The sequence below is a fragment of the Halichoerus grypus genome, chromosome 7, assembly GCF_964656455.1.
Source record: "Halichoerus grypus chromosome 7, mHalGry1.hap1.1, whole genome shotgun sequence".
NCBI lineage: Eukaryota > Metazoa > Chordata > Mammalia > Carnivora > Phocidae > Halichoerus > Halichoerus grypus.
Genome location: NC_135718.1, coordinates 9,309,560 through 9,327,803, shown reverse-complemented (window position 1 = coordinate 9,327,803; position 18,244 = coordinate 9,309,560). Strand labels below are relative to the sequence as shown.

At 53.0% G+C, this 18,244-nt stretch overlaps 1 protein-coding gene across 3 annotated transcripts in view; it reads left to right on the top strand.

Moving 5' to 3' along the window:
* The window catches only part of DMBT1 (deleted in malignant brain tumors 1), a 76,384-nt gene that overhangs the window by 26,117 nt on the left and 32,023 nt on the right, over positions 1 to 18,244 (top strand). Inside the window, exons 8-17 of one of the 3 annotated variants that reach the window (XM_078077023.1) lie at positions 481 to 804; positions 1,768 to 1,797; positions 3,907 to 3,951; positions 4,728 to 5,051; positions 6,011 to 6,040; positions 9,864 to 9,908; positions 10,674 to 10,997; positions 11,952 to 11,981; positions 12,827 to 12,871; positions 13,649 to 13,972. In XM_078077023.1, coding sequence (XP_077933149.1) covers positions 481 to 804; positions 1,768 to 1,797; positions 3,907 to 3,951; positions 4,728 to 5,051; positions 6,011 to 6,040; positions 9,864 to 9,908; positions 10,674 to 10,997; positions 11,952 to 11,981; positions 12,827 to 12,871; positions 13,649 to 13,972 — 1,521 coding nt within the window. Of the gene's footprint in view, positions 1 to 480; positions 805 to 1,767; positions 1,798 to 3,906; positions 3,952 to 4,727; positions 5,052 to 6,010; positions 6,041 to 7,865; positions 8,034 to 8,988; positions 9,019 to 9,863; positions 9,909 to 10,673; positions 10,998 to 11,951; positions 11,982 to 12,826; positions 12,872 to 13,648; positions 13,973 to 18,244 lie in introns of those variants that run through there. The other 2 variants (XM_078077024.1, XM_078077025.1) reach the window with 2 other exon arrangements.

Genomic DNA, 18,244 nt, shown 5'->3' with positions numbered 1-18,244 from the left:
GGCTGGGACCAGGCTTCTCCTGTGGATCCCAGCCGCATGGGGTAGAGCCCTGAGAAGGGGATGGACATGTGGGGTACTGTACCTTGCATGCCGAGGTGCACCATGTCCAGGGATTTTGGCAGAACCAACTCAGGATGCTACAGAGGCCAATAATTTGCCAATGAAGGCAAGGGTCTTGGCATGCTCCAGTAGATTTAAAACTCCGTACTGGGTGTGCCCAGTGTGGATTGGGCCTGTCCACCATGTCACCTCCATCCAGGTCTTGGGGTGCTTCTTTCCATTGGAGTGTCCTTAGCCTTGAGCCAATTGGGATGTCTCTGTTCCTTTACCTGTGGTGAAGATTAACCTCTGGGCATGCTGAAAGGTCATTACCTATCCCGGAAAACTTAGGCCAGGAAGAAGCACCTGGGTCTTCTCAATGTTTTAAGCTTATGAGCTTAAGATACAGATGGAGGAGGATTTCTGTTCTTTATCCCTCAGGGACTGAGTCAGGTTTGGCCCTGAGGCTGGTGAGTGGAGGGGACCGCTGTCAGGGCCGCGTGGAGGTCCTGTACCGAGGCTCCTGGGGCACCGTGTGTGACGACGACTGGGACACCAATGACGCCAACGTGGTCTGCAGGCAGCTGGGCTGTGGCTGGGCCACTTCGGCCCCTGGAAGTGCTCGTTTTGGTCAAGGCTCAGGGCCAATTGTGCTGGACAACGTGGGCTGCTCCGAGCATGAGTCCTACCTGTGGAGCTGCCCTCACAATGGCTGGAACTCGCACAACTGTGGACATGGAGAAGACGCTGGTGTCATCTGCTCAGGTGGGGATGAAATATACCCATCTCTCTCTCTGAGATGGTCTTTGAGGGGAAGAAACACACTATCCACAAAAGGCCCACATCCAACACTCTCTTGAGATATTCTGTGCCTCCCAAGATTTCTAGAGACAGCAGGCGACTGAAGTACAATGGAAAGGAAAATGTAGGGTCAGCGATCCTCGCCTGTTTGGCCATCAACAGAGAAGGGCCAACATTACTTTGCAGCAACATGGCATAGTGGGTGAAAGGACCATCCACAGTTTAGTGGGCATAAAAAAATGGGTCTCTTCCTTCCAACAGGGTCATCTGCTCAGTCTACACCCCATTTCCCAGGGCTTTACATATCAAGGCGCACCTTTTGGGAGTATGGTTGGAAAATGAACCAATTTCACACCTTCATGGTTATATTCTTCTGGGTCCTTCAGGAAGCCTATTCGGAGAACAGGATTGCAGTGTACATTGCGAATTTGGCAGGGCAGTGAAGAGCAGTTGGGAAGTGGGGAAGGTACAGGGAATGGCAACTCACTACTACATGGAATGCTAAAGAAACACATAGCAATATGGAAATCGAGTTGACTCCCTACAGAAACGGAGAAAAACCATGTAAAGACTGGCAGCATTGCACCTGGGCTGGTGGAAATGGGGTCTATCTAGACCAATTGCCCAGATTCATTCTTGCTATTCATATACAGAGCGAATGCAATGGCTTTGGTGGCCTGTCCTGGGCCTGGCAGGGACATTCCACCTCCTGGAATGTCAGCCCTCAGGCCCAGCAAGGCAGACAATGGCAGCAGGACAAAGGGTGGGGCTCCCAGAGGACAGAGAGGTTCAGGGTGGGCCCTGGCTCTGTCCACCGGAAGGCATGCGGAAGCATGATCTCAGGAGGTATAGGCTGAGTTTCTTGAAACTTTGGTCCATTTGGGGCACCTGTGTGCTGTGTGTCTGACTCGTGTTTCTTTCTCACAGCTGCTCTGTCTCAGTCCACGATCCAGCCAGGTGAGTCCCCTGCCACCCTACTCAGGCTTTTCTCTCTGCCCACCCATCCCTCTTCCCCCCAGGTTGGTCAAACCACTGCTCTCTGTTGAACCTGGGAGCACCTTAATTTTCCCCACTGTCACTGAGATCCTGGCAGGTGGCTCTTAACTAGACATGGGATTCACAAGAGTCTCATCTTCCTGTCAATCCATGAGGTTTCATCCAGTATGTGGAAACTGTCCCAAGAGGTGGCTGCCTGCAGTTTCAGAGAACTGGCCACTTGTGCCATGAGTCTCAGCTGCAATACAATCCGGGCTAACAAGTTGAGTGGGAGAATGGACGCTGATGACCACCGACTTCCTTCCTATTGAAGAGCCACCAGGGCAGGCTGGTTCCTGTCCCTTACTCAGTGCTTGCAAAGGCCTCCAATTCCGTGGAGTCATATCTGCATCCACGGAGGCCTGGACAGCATTTCCTGGGGATGGGAGTGCAATAGCTGATGGAGGTGCTCTAGGTCCCTGGATACCCAGTTGGCTCCACATTGACCCTCAATGCCCCTGACTCTTTATCCCAAGCTTCAGATATGGCAAACCCCTCAGATCTACATGAGTCAAGAGGGACAGGTGGCAAAGGTTTTCTAAGGGAAAAAAGAACATGCCAGGCTTAGAGAGGTAGAGGGACCTAGCTGACCTCCACAAGGCCTTTGTCCCAGACATGCTAGGGGAGCTGGGGACTTTGCACAGCACACTCAGCTACAAAGTGGCAGGATGCAGATGGACAACTCTCATGATGCCTGCCAAAGACAGGTTTCAAAAAATGCCCTCCATGATGTCTAACTCTGTTTTTTGACCTTTGTTGCCATATCCAGACACCGCCTGGATCACCAGCTCCGCAGCTTCTACAAGAGAATTAGGTGAATATTTCAGTTCTCTCTCCTAGGATCATTCTCAGCTTCTAGATAAAGTTTGAGTTTGGAAGGGACAGGAGCCCTCTCAGGGTGTGTCTTCCTTATCCTATTCCCTGTTTGTGTGTGTGTGTGTGTGTGTGTGTGTGTGTGTGTGTGTTTACAGCTAGGGGATAGAGAGAATTCTCTGAAGATCAGATCCTGGGTCTGATCTTAGAGGGAGGCCCAATGACTCCATTGGGATCCTGGGCTTATGTTCAGCAAAGGTCCTCCCAGAGGTGTTCAGTGAAAGCCCTGGAGGTCTCTCAAGTAGAGCTGGGACCATGCTCATACTGTGGCTCCCAGGCCATGAGGTAGAGGCCTGAGAAGAGGAGGACCATGGGCTGGTCCTCTCCTTGCTTGCTGAGGAGCACCATGTCCTGGGATTTTGGCAGAACCAACTCAGGATGCTACAGAAGCCAATAATTTGCCAATGAAGGCAAGGGTCTTGGCATGCACCAGTAGATTTAGAGCTCTGTACTGGGTGTGCCCAGTGTGGATTAGGCTTGTCCACCACGTCACCTCCATCCAGGTCTTGGGCAGCTTCTTTCCATTGGAGCGTCCTTAGCCTTGAGCCGATTGGGATGTCTCTGTTCCTTTACCTGTGGTGAAGATTAACCTCTGGGCATGCTGAAAGGTCATTACCTGTCCCGGGGACTTAGGCCAGGAAGAAGCCCCTGGGTCTTCCCAATGTTTTAAGCTTATGAGCTTAAGATACAGATGGAAGAGGATTTCTGTTCTTTATCCGATTCCGTGGAGTCATATCGGCATCCAAGGGGACCTGGACAACATTTCCTGGGGATGGGAGTGCAATAGCTGCTGGAGGTACTCTAGGTGCTGGAATACCAGTTGGCTCCACGTTGACCCTCAATGCCCCTGACTCTTTATCCGAGGCTTCATATAAGGCAAACCCCTCAGATCGACATGAGTCAAGATAGACAAGTGGCAAAGGTTTTCTAAGGGACAAAAGAACTTGCCAGGCTTAGAGATGTAGAGGGACCCGGCTGACCTCCACAAGGCCTTTGTCTTAGAAATGCTAGGGGACCAGGGGGCTTTGTACAGCACAGCCAGCTAGAAGGTGGCTGGATGCAGATGGACAACTCACACGATGCCTGCCAAAGACAGGTTTCAGAAAATGTTTTCCATGATGTCTAACTCTGTTTTTTGACCTTTGTTGCCATATCCAGACACCGCCTGGCTCACCAGCTCTGCAGCTTCAGCAACTGAATTAGGTGAATATTTCAGTCCTCTCTCCTAGGATCATTCTCAGTTCTAGATAAAGTTTGAGTTTGGAAGGGTCAGGAACCATCTCAGGGTGTGTCTTTCCTTATCCTTATCTGTGTGTGTGTGTGTGTGTGTGTGTGTGTGTGTGTGTACTGCTGGGAGATAGAGAGAGAAGCCTCTGAAGATCAGATCCTGGGTCTGATCTTAGAGGGTGGCCCCCCAACTGCATTGGGATCCAGGGCTTATGTTCAGGAAAGATCCTGCCCCCGGTGCTCAGAGTAAGCCTTGGAGACCTCTCAAGTGCAGCTGGGCCCATGCTTGTCCTGGGCCTCCCAAGCCATGGGGTAGAGCCCTGAGAAGAGCAGGGCCATGTGCCGGTCCTGCACCTTGCATGCCGAGGTGCACCATGTCCAGGGATTTGGGCAGAACCTAGTCAGGACGCCACAGAAGCCAATAAGTTGCCCATTAAGGCACAGGTCTGGGCATGTAGCCGTAGCTTTAGAGCTCCATACTGGGTGTGCCCGGTGTGGATTACGCTTGTCCAGCACGTCACCTCCATCCAGGTCTTGGGGTGCTTCTTTCCATTGGAGCGTCCTTAGCCTTGAGCCGATTGGGATGTCTCTGTTCCTTTACCTGTGGTGAAGATTAACCTCTGGGCATGCTGAAAGGTCATTACCTGTCCCGGAAAACTTAGGCCAGGAAGAAGCACCTGGGTCTTCTCAATGTTTTAAGCTTATGAGCTTAAGATACAGATGGAGGAGGATTTCTGTTCTTTATCCCTCAGGGACTGAGTCAGGTTTGGCCCTGAGGCTGGTGAGTGGAGGGGACCGGTGTCAGGGCCGCGTGGAGGTCCTGTACCGAGGCTCCTGGGGCACCGTGTGTGATGACGACTGGGACACCAATGACGCCAACGTGGTCTGCAGGCAGCTGGGCTGTGGCTGGGCCACTTCGGCCCCTGGAAGTGCTCGTTTTGGTCAAGGCTCAGGGCCAATTGTGCTAGACAACGTGCGCTGCTCCGGGCATGAGTCCTACCTGTGGAGCTGCCCTCACAATGGCTGGAACTCGCACAACTGTGGACATGGAGAAGACGCTGGTATCATCTGCTCAGGTGGGGATGAAATATACCCATCTCTCTGAGATGGTCTTTGAGGGGAAGAAACACACTATCCACAAAAGGCCCACATCCAACACTCTCTTGAGATATTCTGTGCCTCCCAAGATTTCTAGAGACAGCAGGCGACTGAAGTACAATGGAAAGGAAAATGTAGGGTCAGCGGTCCTCGCCTGTTGGGCCATCAACAGAGAAGGGCCAACATTACTTTGCAGCAACATGGCATAGTGGGTGAAAGGACCATCCACAGTTTAGTGGGCATAAAAAAATGGGTCTCTTCCTTCCAACAGGGTCATCTGCTCAGTCTACACCCCATTTCCCAGGGCTTTACATATCAAGGCGCACCTTTTGGGAGTATGGTTGGAAAATGAGCCAATTTCACACCTTCATGGTTATATTCTTCTGGGTCCTTCAGGAAGCCTATTCGGAGAACAGGATTGCAGTGTACATTGCGAATTTGGCAGGGCAGTGAAGAGCAGTTGGGAAGTGGGGAAGGTACAGGGAATGGCAACTCACTACTACATGGAATGCTAAAGAAACACATAGCGATATGGAAATCGAGTTGACTCCCTACAGAAACGGAGAAAAACCATGTAAAGACTGGCAGCATTGCACCTGGGCTGGTGGAAATGGGGTCTATCTAGACCAATTGCCCAGATTCATTCTTGCTATTCATATACAGAGCGAATGCAATGGCTTTGGTGGCCTGTCCTGGGCCTGGCAGGGACATTCCACCTCCTGGAATGTCAGCCCTCAGGCCCAGCAAGGCAGACAATGGCAGCAGGACAAAGGGTGGGGCTCCCAGAGGACAGAGAGGTTCAGGGTGGGCCCTGGCTCTGTCCACCGGAAGACATGTGGAAGTATGATCTCAGGAGGTATAGGCTGAGTTTCTTGAAACTTTGGTCCATTTGGGGCACCTGTGTGCTGTGTGTCTGACTCGTGTTTCTTTCTCACAGCTGCTCTGTCTCAGTCCACGATCCAGCCAGGTGAGTCCCCTGCCACCCTACTCAGGCTTTTCTCTCTGCCCACCCATCCCTCTTCCCCCCAGGTTGGTCAAACCACTGCTCTCTGTCGAACCTGGGAGCACCTTAATTTTCCCCACTGTCACTGAGATCCTGGCAGGTGGCTCTTAACTAGACATGGGATTCACAAGAGTCTCATCTTCCTGTCAATCCATGAGGTTTCATCCAGTATGTGGAAACTGTCCCAAGAGGTGGCTGCCTGCAGTTTCAGAGAACTGGCCGCTTGTGCCATGAGTCTCAGCTGCAATACAATCCGGGCTAACAAGTTGAGTGGGAGAATGGACGCTGAAGACCACCGACTTCCTTCCTATTGAAGAGCCACCAGGGCAGGCTGGTTCCTGTCCCTTACTCAGTGCTTGCAAAGGCCTCCAATTCCGTGGAGTCATATCTGCATCCACGGAGGCCTGGACAGCATTTCCTGGGGATGGGAGTGCAATAGCTGATGGAGGTGCTCTAGGTCCCTGGATACCCAGTTGGCTCCACATTGACCCTCAATGCCCCTGACTCTTTATCCCAAGCTTCAGATATGGCAAACCCCTCAGATCTACATGAGTCAAGAGGGACAGGTGGCAAAGGTTTTCTAAGGGAAAAAAGAACATGCGAGGCTTAGAGATGTAGAGGGACCTAGCTGACCTCCACAAGGCCTTTGTCCCAGACATGCTAGGGGAGCAGGGGGCTTTGCACAGCACACCCAGCTACAAAGTGGCAGGATGCAGATGGACAACTCTCATGATGCCTGCCAAAGACAGGTTTCAAAAAATGCCCTCCATGATGTCTAACTCTGTTTTTTGACCTTTGTTGCCATATCCAGACACCGCCTGGATCACCAGCTCCGCAGCTTCAACAAGAGAATTAGGTGAATATTTCAGTTCTCTCTCCTAGGATCATTCTCAGCTTCTAGATAAAGTTTGAGTTTGGAAGGGACAGGAGCCATCTCAGGGTGTGTCCTTCCTTATCCTATTCCCTGTGTGTGTGTGTGTGTGTGTGTGTGTGTGTGTGTGTGTGTTTACAGCTAGGGGATAAAGAGAATTCTCTGAAGATCAGATCCTGGGTCTGATCTTAGAGGGAGGCCCAATGACTCCATTGGGATCCTGGGCTTATGTTCAGCAAAGGTCCTCCCCCAGGTGTTCAGTGAAAGCCCTGGAGGTCTCTCAAGTAGAGCTGGGACCATGCTTATACTGTGGCTCCCAGGCCATGAGGTAGAGGCCTGAGAAGAGGAGGACCATGGGCTGGTCCTCTCCTTGCTTGCTGAGGAGCACCATGTCCTGGGATTTTGGCAGAACCAACTCAGGATGCTACAGAAGCCAATAATTTGCCAATGAAGGCAAGGGTCTTGGCATGCACCAGTAGATTTAGAGCTCTGTACTGGGTGTGCCCAGTGTGGATTAGGCTTGTCCACCACGTCACCTCCATCCAGGTCTTGGGCAGCTTCTTTCCATTGGAGCGTCCTTAGCCTTGAGCCGATTGGGATGTCTCTGTTCCTTTCCCTGTGGTGAAGATTAACCTCTGGGCATGCTGAAAGGCCCCTGCCCCGGGGACTTAGGCCAGGAAGAAGCCCCTGGGTCTTCCCAACGTTTTAAGCTTATGAGCTTAAGATACAGATGGAAGAGGATTTCTGTTCTTTATCCCTCAGGGACTGAGTCAGGTTTGGCCCTGAGGCTGGTGAGTGGAGGGGACAGCTGTCAGGGCCGCGTGGAGGTCCTCTACCGAGGCTCCTGGGGCACCGTGTGTGATGACGACTGGGACACCAATGACGCCAACGTGGTCTGTAGGCAGCTCGGCTGTGGCTGGGCTATGTCAGCACCTGGAAGGGCCCATTTTGGTCAAGGCTCAGGGCCAATTGTCCTAGACAACGTGCACTGCTCAGGATATGAGTCCTACCTGTGGAGCTGCCCTCACAATGGCTGGAACTCGCACAACTGTGGACATGGAGAAGATGCTGGTGTCATCTGCTCAGGTGGGGATGAAATATACCCATCTCTCTCTCTGCGATGGTCTTTGAGGGGAAGAAACACACTATCCACAAAAGGCCCACATCCAACACTCTCTGAGATATTCTGTGCCTCCCAAGATTTCTAGAGGCAGCAGGCGACTGAAGTACAATGGACAGGAATGTTTAGGGTCAGCGGTCCTCACCTGCTTGGCCATCAACAGAGAAGGGCCAGCATTACTTTGCAGCAACATGGCATAGTGGCTGAAAGGACCATTCACAGTTCAGTGGGCAGAAAAAAATGGGTCTCTTCCTTCCAACAGGATCATCCGCTCAGTCTACACCACATTTCCCAGGGCCTTACATATCAAGGCACACCTTTTGGGAATATCGTTGGAAAATGAACCACCTTCACACCTTCATGGTTATATTCTTCTGGGTCCTCCATGAAGCTGATTCAGAAAACAGGATTGCAGTGTACATGTGAATTTGGGAGAGCAGTGAAGAGCAGTTGGGAAGTGGGGAAGGTACAGGGAATGGCAACTCACTACTACATGGAATGCTAAACACATAGCAATATGGCAATCGAATTGACTCCCTACAGAAACGGAGAAAAACAGTGTAAAGACTGGGAGCATTGCACCTGGGCTGGTGGAATTGGGGTCTATCTAGACCAATTGCCCAGATTCATTCTTGCTGTTCATATGCAGAGCAAACGCAATGGCTTTGGTGGCCTGTCCTGGGCCTGGCAGGGACATTCCACCTCCTGGAATGTCAGCCCTCAGGCCCAGCAAGGAAAAGGACAAACAGGACAAAGGGTGGGGCTCCCAGAGGACAGAGAGGTTCAGGGTGGGCCCTGGCGCTGTCCACTCAAGGGCATGTGGAAGCATGATCTCAGGAGGTATAGGCTGAGTTTCTTGAACCTTTGGTCCAGTTGGGGCACCTGTGTTCTGTGTGTCTGACTCGTGTTTCTTTCTCACAGCTGCTCCGTCTCAGTCCACGACCCAGCCAGGTGAGTCCCCTGCCACCGTACTCAGCCTTTTCTCTCTGCCCACCCATCCCTCTTCCCCCTAGGCTGGTCAAACCACTGCTCTCTGTCGAACCTGGGAGCACCTTAATTTTCCCCACTGTCACTGAGATCCTGGCAGGTAGTTCTTAACTAGACATGGGATTCACAAGGGTCTCATCTTGTCATCAATCCATGAGGTTTCATCCAGTATGTGGAAACTGTGCCAAGAGATGGCTGCCTGAAGTTTCAGAGAACTGGCCGCTTGTGCCATGATTCTCGGCTGTAATACAATCGGGCTGACAAGTTCAGTGGTAGAATGCATGCTGATGACCACCGACTTCCTTCCTATTGAAGAGCCGCCAGGGCAGGCTTGTTCCTGTCCCTTACTCAGTGCTTGCAAAGGCCTCCGATTCCGTGGAGTCATATCCGCATCCACGGAGGCCTGGACAGCATTTCCTGGGGATGGGAGTGCAATAGCTGATGGAGGTGCTCTAGGTAGTGGGATACCAGTTGGCTCCACGTTGACCCTCAATGCCCCTGACTCTTTATCCAAGGCTTCATATATGGCAAACCCCTCAGATCTACATGAGTCAAGATAGACAGGTGGCAAAGGTTTTCTAAGGGACAGAAGAACTTGCCAGGCTTAGAGATGTAGAGGGACCCGGCTGACCTCCACAAGGCCTTTGTCTTAGAAATGCTAGGGGACCAGGGGGCTTTGTACAGCACAGCCAGCTAGAAGGTGGCAGGATGCCGATGGACAACTCACACGATGCCTGCCAAAGACAGGTTTCAGAAAATGTTTTCCATGATGTCTAACTCTGTTTTTTGACCTTTGTTGCCATATCCAGACACCGCCTGGCTCACCAGCTCTGCAGCTTCAACAACTGAATTAGGTGAATATTTCAGTCCTCTCTCCTAGGTTCATTCTCAGTTCTAGATAAAGTTTGGGTTTGGAAGGGTTGGGAACCATCTCAGGGTGTGTCTTTCCTTATCCTTATCCCTGTGTGTGTGTGTGTGTGTGTGTGTGTGTACTGCTGGGAGATAGAGAGAGAAGCCTCTGAAGATCAGATCCTGGGTCTGATCTTAGAGGGTGGCCCCCCACCTGCATTGGGATCCAGGGCTTATGTTCAGGAAAGATCCTGCCCCCGGTGCTCAGAGTAAGCCTTGGAGACCTCTCAAGTGCAGCTGGGCCCATGCTTGTCCTGGGCCTCCAAAGCCATGGGGTAGGGCCCTGAGAAGAGCAGGGCCATGTGCTGGTCCTGCACCTTGCATGCCGAGGTGCACCATGTCCAGGGATTTGGGCAGAACCTAGTCAGGACGCCACAGAAGCCAATAAGTTGCCCATTAAGGCACAGGTCTTGGCATGTAGCCATAGCTTTAGAGCTCCATACTGGGTGTGCCCGGTGTGGATTACGCTTGTCCAGCACGTCACCTCCATCCAGGTCTTGGGGTGCTTCTTTCCATTGGAGCGTCCTTAGCCTTGAGCCGATTGGGATGTCTCTGTTCCTTTCCCTGTGGTGAAGATTAACCTCTGGGCATGCTGAAAGGCCCCTGCCCCGCGGACTTAGGCCAGGAAGAAGCCCCTGGGTCTTCCCAACGTTTTAAGCTTATGAGCTTAAGATAGAGATGGAGGACGATTTCTGTTCTTTATCCCTCAGGGACTGAGTCAGGTTTGGCCCTGAGGCTGGTGAGCGGAGGGGACCGGTGTCAGGGCCGCGTGGAGGTCCTGTACCGAGGCTCCTGGGGCACCGTGTGTGACGACGACTGGGACACCAATGACGCCAACGTGGTCTGCAGGCAGCTGGGCTGTGGCTGGGCCACTTCGGCCCCTGGAAGTGCCCGTTTTGGTCAGGGTTCAGGGCCAATTGTGCTGGACAACGTGCGCTGCTCCGGGCATGAGTCCTACCTGTGGAGCTGCCCTCACAATGGCTGGAACTCACACAACTGTGGCCACTCAGAGGATGCGGGTGTCATCTGCTCAGGTGAACCTCAAAAATACCCGGGTCCCCCTTTCATGGTGGTTGTTACTGAGAGCAAATGCTCTCATTCCTGCTCCAAAGTCCCCACCTGAGCCTCTCCCGGATATGCTGTGCCTCCCAAACTTCTCTGGGCGCAGCTGGCTCCCCAAGGGCTACAGTGAGTGAAGAGCACTGGCACGTCCCCTCCCTCCTGGACTGATAGTGCTTTGGAGCATCAATAGCACAGGGATGGGGAACGGACCGTCCGCCATTCAGTGGGTAGTCACAAGGAACCCCCTTTTGCTCAGCAGGATCATCTGCTGAGTCCACACCCCTCTTCCCAGCTCTTCCTTCTCAAAGCACACTTATTGGCAATGTGGTTGGAAAATGAACCACCTTCGCTCCTTCATGGTTGCATTCTTCTGGGTCCTCCTTGCAGCCGACTCAGGGAACAGGATTGCAGCCTACATTGTGAATTTGGGAGGGCAGTGAAGAACAGCTGGGAAGAGGGATGCTGTGTAGGGAATGGCAGGTTGGTGGTACAGTGAAAGCTAAAGAGCCAGATGTAAATGTGGATCCTGAGCCTTGCCCACTGCAGAAAGGCTGAGAAACTTTGGAAAGCCTGGGATCGTTGCACCTGGGCTGGTGGAATTGGGGTCTTTCTAGATTAACTGCCCAGATTCATTCTTGCTGTTGCTATGGAGAGGGAACACAATGGCTTTGGTGGCCTGTCCTGGGCCTGGCAGGGACATTCCACCTCCTGGAATGTCAGCCCTCAGGCCCAGCAAGGCAGACAATGGCAACAGGACAAAGAGTGGGACTCCCAGAGGACTGAGGGTTTCAGAGTGGGCCCTGGCTCTGTCCACTCAAGGGCATGTGGAAGCATGATCTCAGGAGGTATAGGCTGACTTTCTTGAACCTTTGGTCCAGTTGGGGCACCTGTGTGCTGTGTGTCTGACTCGTGTTTCTTTCTCACAGCTGCTCCGTCTCAGTCCACGACCCAGCCAGGTGAGTCCTCTGCCACCATACCCAGCCTTTTCTCTCTGCCCACCCATCCCTCTTCCCCCTAGGCTGGTCAAACCCGTGCTCTCTGTCGAACCTGGGAGCACCTTAATTTTCCCCACTGTCACTGAGATCCTGGCGGGTGGTTCTTAACTAGACATGGGATTCACAAGGGTCTCATCTTGTCATCAATCCATGAGGTTTCATCCAGTATGTGGACACTGTGCCAAGAGATGGCTGCCTGAAGTTTCAGAGAACTGGCCGCTTGTGCCATGATTCTCGGCTGTAATACAATCGGGCTGACAAGTTCAGTGGTAGAATGAATGCTGATGACCACCGACTTCCTTCCTATTGAAGAGCTGCCAGGACAGGCTTGTTCCTGTCCCTAACTCAGTGCTTGCCAAGGCCTCCGATTCCGTGGAGTCATATCCGCATCCACGGAGGCCTGGACAGCATTTCCTGGGGATGGGAGTGCAATAGCTGATGGAGGTGCTCTAGGTACTGGGATACCAGTTGGCTCCACGTTGACCCTCAATGCCCCTGACTCTTTATCCGAGGCTTCATATAAGGCACACCCCTCAGATCTCCATGAGTCAAGATAGACAGGTGGCAAAGGTTTTCTAAGGGACAAGAGAACTTGCCAGGCTTAGAGATGTAGAGGGACCCGGCTGACCTCCACAAGGCCTTTGTCTTAGAAATGCTAGGGGACCAGGGGGCTTTGTACAGCACAGCCAGCTAGAAGGTGGCAGGATGCAGATGGACAACTCACACGATGCCTGCCAAAGACAGGTTTCAGAAAATGTTTTCCATGATGTCTAACTCTGTTTTTTGACCTTTGTTGCCATATCCAGACACCGCCTGGCTCACCAGCTCTGCAGCTTCAGCAACTGAATTAGGTGAATATTTCAGTCCTCTCTCCTAGGATCATTCTCGGTTCTAGATAAAGTTTGGGTTTGGAAGGGTCAGGAACCATCTCAGGGTGTGTCTTTCGTTATCCTTATCCGTGTGTGTGTGTGTGTGTGTGTGTGTGTGTGTGTGTGTGTGTACTGCTGGGAGATAGAGAGAGAAGCCTCTGAAGATCAGATCCTGGGTCTGATCTTAGAGGGTGGCCCCCCAACTCCATTGGGATCCAGGGCTTATGTTCAGGAAAGATCCTGCCCCCGGTGCTCAGAGTAAGCCTTGGAGACCTCTCAAGTGCAGCTGGGCCCATGCTTGTCCTGGGCCTCCCAAGCCATGGGGTAGAGCCCTGAGAAGAGGAGGGCCATGTGCCGGTCCTGCACCTTGCATGCCGAGGTGCACCATGTCCAGGCATTTGGGCAGAACCTAGTCAGGACGCCACAGAAGCCAATAAGGTGCCCATTAAGGCACAGGTCTTGGCACGTAGCCGTAGCTTTAGAGCTCCATACTGGGTGTGCCCGGTGTGGATTAGGCTTGTCCAGCACGTCACCTCCATCCAGGTCTTGGGGTGCTTCTTTCCATTGGAGCGTCCTTAGCCTTGAGCCGATTGGGATGTCTCTGTTCCTTCACCTGTGGTGAAGATTAACCTCTGGGCATGCTGAAAGGCCCCTGCCCCGCGGACTTAGGCCAGGAAGAAGCCCCTGGGTCTTCCCAACGTTTTAAGCTTATGAGCTTAAGATAGAGATGGAGGACGATTTCTGTTCTTTATCCCTCAGGGACTGAGTCAGGTTTGGCCCTGAGGCTGGTGAGCGGAGGGGACCGGTGTCAGGGCCGCGTGGAGGTCCTGTACCGAGGCTCCTGGGGCACCGTGTGTGACGACGACTGGGACACCAATGACGCCAACGTGGTCTGCAGGCAGCTGGGCTGTGGCTGGGCCACTTCGGCCCCTGGAAGTGCCCGTTTTGGTCAGGGTTCAGGGCCAATTGTGCTGGACAACGTGCGCTGCTCCGGGCATGAGTCCTACCTGTGGAGCTGCCCTCACAATGGCTGGAACTCACACAACTGTGGCCACTCAGAGGATGCGGGTGTCATCTGCTCAGGTGAACCTCAAAAATACCCGGGTCCCCCTTTCATGGTGGTTGTTACTGAGAGCAAATGCTCTCATTCCTGCTCCAAAGTCCCCACCTGAGCCTCTCCCGGATATGCTGTGCCTCCCAAACTTCTCTGGGCGCAGCTGGCTCCCCAAGGGCTACAGTGAGTGAAGAGCACTGGCACGTCCCCTCCCTCCTGGACTGATAGTGCTTTGGAGCATCAATAGCACAGGGATGGGGAACGGACCGTCCGCCATTGAGTGGGTAGTCACAAGGAACCCCCTTTTGCTCAGCAGGATCATCTGCTGAGTCCACACCCCTCTTCCCAGCTCTTCCTTCTCAAAGCACACTTATTGGCAATGTGGTTGGAAAATGAACCACCTTCGCTCCTTCATGGTTGCATTCTTCTGGGTCCTCCCTGCAGCCGACTCAGGGAACAGGATTGCAGCCTACATTGTGAATTTGGGAGGGCAATGTAGAACAGCTGGGAAGAGGGATGCTGTGTAGGGAATGGCAGGTTGGTGGTACAGTGAAAGCTAAAGAGCCAGATGTAAATGTGGATCCTGAGCCTTGCCCACTGCAGAAAGGCTGAGAAACTTTGGAAAGCCTGGGATCGTTGCACCTGGGCTGGTGGAATTGGGGTCTTTCTAGATTAACTGCCCAGATTCATTCTTGCTGTTGCTATGGAGAGGGAACACAATGGCTTTGGTGGCCTGTCCTGGGCCTGGCAGGGACATTCCACCTCCTGGAATGTCAGCCCTCAGGCCCAGCAAGGCAGACAATGGCAGCAGGACAAAGAGTGGGACTCCCAGAGGACTGAGGGTTTCAGAGTGGGCCCTGGCTCTGTCCACTCAAGGGCATGTGGAAGCATGATCTCAGGAGGTATAGGCTGACTTTCTTGAACCTTTGGTCCAGTTGGGGCACCTGTGTGCTGTGTGTCTGACTCGTGTTTCTTTCTCACAGCTGCTCCGTCTCAGTCCACGACCCAGCCAGGTGAATCCCCTGCCACCGTACTCAGGCTTTTCCCTCTGCCCACCCATCCCTCTTCCCCCTAGGCTGGTCAAACCCGTGCTCTCTGTCGAACCTGGGAGCACCTTAATTTTCCCCACTGTCACTGAGATCCTGGCAGGTGGTTCTTAACTAGACATGGGATTCACAAGGGTCTCATCTTGTCATCAATCCATGAGGTTTCATCCAGTATGTGGACACTGTGCCAAGAGATGGCTGCCTGAAGTTTCAGAGAACTGGCCGCTTGTGCCATGATTCTCGGCTGTAATACAATCGGGCTGACAAGTTCAGTGGTAGAATGAATGCTGATGACCACCGACTTCCTTCCTATTGAAGAGCTGCCAGGACAGGCTTGTTCCTGTCCCTAACTCAGTGCTTGCAAAGGCCTCCGATTCCGTGGAGTCATATCCGCATCCACGGAGGCCTGGACAGCATTTCCTGGGGATGGGAGTGCAATAGCTGATGGAGGTGCTCTAGGTACTGGGATACCAGTTGGCTCCACGTTGACCCTCAATGCCCCTGACTCTTTATCCGAGGCTTCATATAAGGCACACCCCTCAGATCTCCATGAGTCAAGATAGACAGGTGGCAAAGGTTTTCTAAGGGACAAAAGAACTTGCCAGGCTTAGAGATGTAGAGGGACCCGGCTGACCTCCACAAGGCCTTTGTCTTAGAAATGCTAGGGGACCAGGGGGCTTTGTACAGCACAGCCAGCTAGAAGGTGGCAGGATGCAGATGGACAACTCACACGATGCCTGCCAAAGACAGGTTTCAGAAAATGTTTTCCATGATGTCTAACTCTGTTTTTTGACCTTTGTTGCCATATCCAGACACCGCCTGGCTCACCAGCTCTGCAGCTTCAGCAACTGAATTAGGTGAATATTTCAGTCCTCTCTCCTAGGTTCATTCTCAGTTCTAGATAAAGTTTGGGTTTGGAAGGGTTGGGAACCATCTCAGGGTGTGTGTTTCCTTATCCTTATCCGTGTGTGTGTGTGTGTGTGTGTGTGTGTGTGTGTGTGTGTACTGCTGGGAGATAGAGAGAGAAGCCTCTGAAGATCAGATCCTGGGTCTGATCTTAGAGGGTGCCCCCCACCTGCATTGGGATCCAGGGCTTATGTTCAGGAAAGATCCTGCCCCCGGTGCTCAGAGTAAGCCTTGGAGACCTCTCAAGTGCACCTGGGCCCATGCTTGTCCTGGAGCTCCCAAGCCATGGGGTAGAGCCCTGAGAAGAGGAGGGCCATGTGCCGGTCCTGCACCTTGCATGCCGAGGTGCACCATGTCCAGGGATTTGGGCAGAACCTAGTCAGGACGCCACAGAAGCCAATAAGGTGCCCATTAAGGCACAGGTCTTGGCATGTAGCCGTAGCTTTAGAGCTCCATACTGGGTGTGCCCGGTGTGGATTAGGCTTGTCCAGCACGTCACCTCCATCCAGGTCTTGGGGTGCTTCTTTCCATTGGAGCGTCCTTAGCCTTGAGCCGATTGGGATGTCTCTGTTCCTTTCCCTGTGGTGAAGATTAACCTCTGGGCATGCTGAAAGGCCCCTGCCCCGCGGACTTAGGCCAGGAAGAAGCCCCTGGGTCTTCCCAACGTTTTAAGCTTATGAGCTTAAGATAGAGATGGAGGACGATTTCTGTTCTTTATCCCTCAGGGACTGAGTCAGGTTTGGCCCTGAGGCTGGTGAGCGGAGGGGACCGGTGTCAGGGCCGCGTGGAGGTCCTGTACCGAGGCTCCTGGGGCACCGTGTGTGACGACGACTGGGACACCAATGACGCCAACGTGGTCTGCAGGCAGCTGGGCTGTGGCTGGGCCACTTCGGCCCCTGGAAGTGCCCGTTTTGGTCAAGGCTCAGGGCCAATTGTGCTGGACGACGTGCGCTGCTCCGGGCATGAGTCCTACCTGTGGAGCTGCCCTCACAGAGGCTGGAACTCGCACAACTGTGGCCACTCAGAGGATGCGGGTGTCATCTGCTCAGGTGAACCTCAAAAATACCCGGGTCCCCCTTTCATGGTGGTTGTTACTGAGAGCAAATGCTCTCATTCCTGCTCCAAAGTCCCCACCTGAGCTTCTCCCGGATATGCTGTGCCTCCCAAACTTCTCTGGGCGCAGCTGGCTCCCAAAGGGCTACAGTGAGTGAAGAGCACTGGCAGGTCCCCTCCCTCCTGGACCGATATTGCTTTGGAGCATCAATAGCACAGGGATGGGGAGCGGACCGTCCGCCATTCAGTGGGTAGTCACAAGGAACCCCCTTTTGCTCAGCAGGATCATCTGCTGAGTCCACACCCCTCTTCCCAGCTCTTCCTTCTCAAAGCACACTTATTGGCAATGTGGTTGGAAAATGAACCACCTTCGCTCCTTCATGGTTCCTCAGGGAACAGGATTGCAGCCTACATTGTGAATTTGGGAGGGCAGTGAAGAACAGCTGGGAAGAGGGATACTGTGTAGGGAATGGCAGGTTGGTGGTACAGTGAAAGCTAAAGAGCCAGATGTAAATGTGGATCCTGAGCCTTGCCCACTGCAGAAAGGCTGAGAAACTTTGGAAAGCCTGGGATCGTTGCACCTGGGCTGGTGGAATTGCGGTCTTTCTAGATTAACTGCCCAGATTCATTCTTGCTGTTGCTATGCAGAGGGAACACAAGGGCTTTGGTGGCCTGTCCTGGGCCTGGCAGGGACATTCCACCTCCTGGAATGTCAGCCCTCAGGCCCAGCAAGGCAGACAATGGCAGCAGGACAAAGAGTGGGAGTCCCAGAGGACTGAGAGTTTCAGAGTGGGCCCTGGCTCTGTCCACTCAAGGGCATGTGGAAGCATGATCTCAGGAGGTATAGGCTGAGTTTCTTGAACCTTTGGTCCAGTTGGGGCACCTGTGTGCTGTGTGTCTGACTCGTGTTTCTTTCTCACAGCTGCTCCGTCTCAGTCCACGACCCAGCCAGGTGAGTCCCCTGCCACCGTACTCAGGCTTGTCTCTCTGCCCACCCATCCCTCTTCCCCCTACGTTGGTCAAACCACTGCTCTCTGTCGAACCTGGGAGCACCTTAATTTTCCCCACTGTCACTGAGATCCTGGCAGGTGGTTCTTAACTAGACATGGGATTCACAAGGGTCTCATCTTGTCATCAGTCCATGAGGTTTCATCCAGTATGTGGACACTGTGCCAAGAGATGGCTGCCTGAAGTTTCAGAGAACTGGCCGCTTGTGCCATGATTCTCGGCTGTAATACAATCGGGTTGACAAGTTCAGTCGTAGAATGAATGCTGATGACCACCGACTTCCTTCCT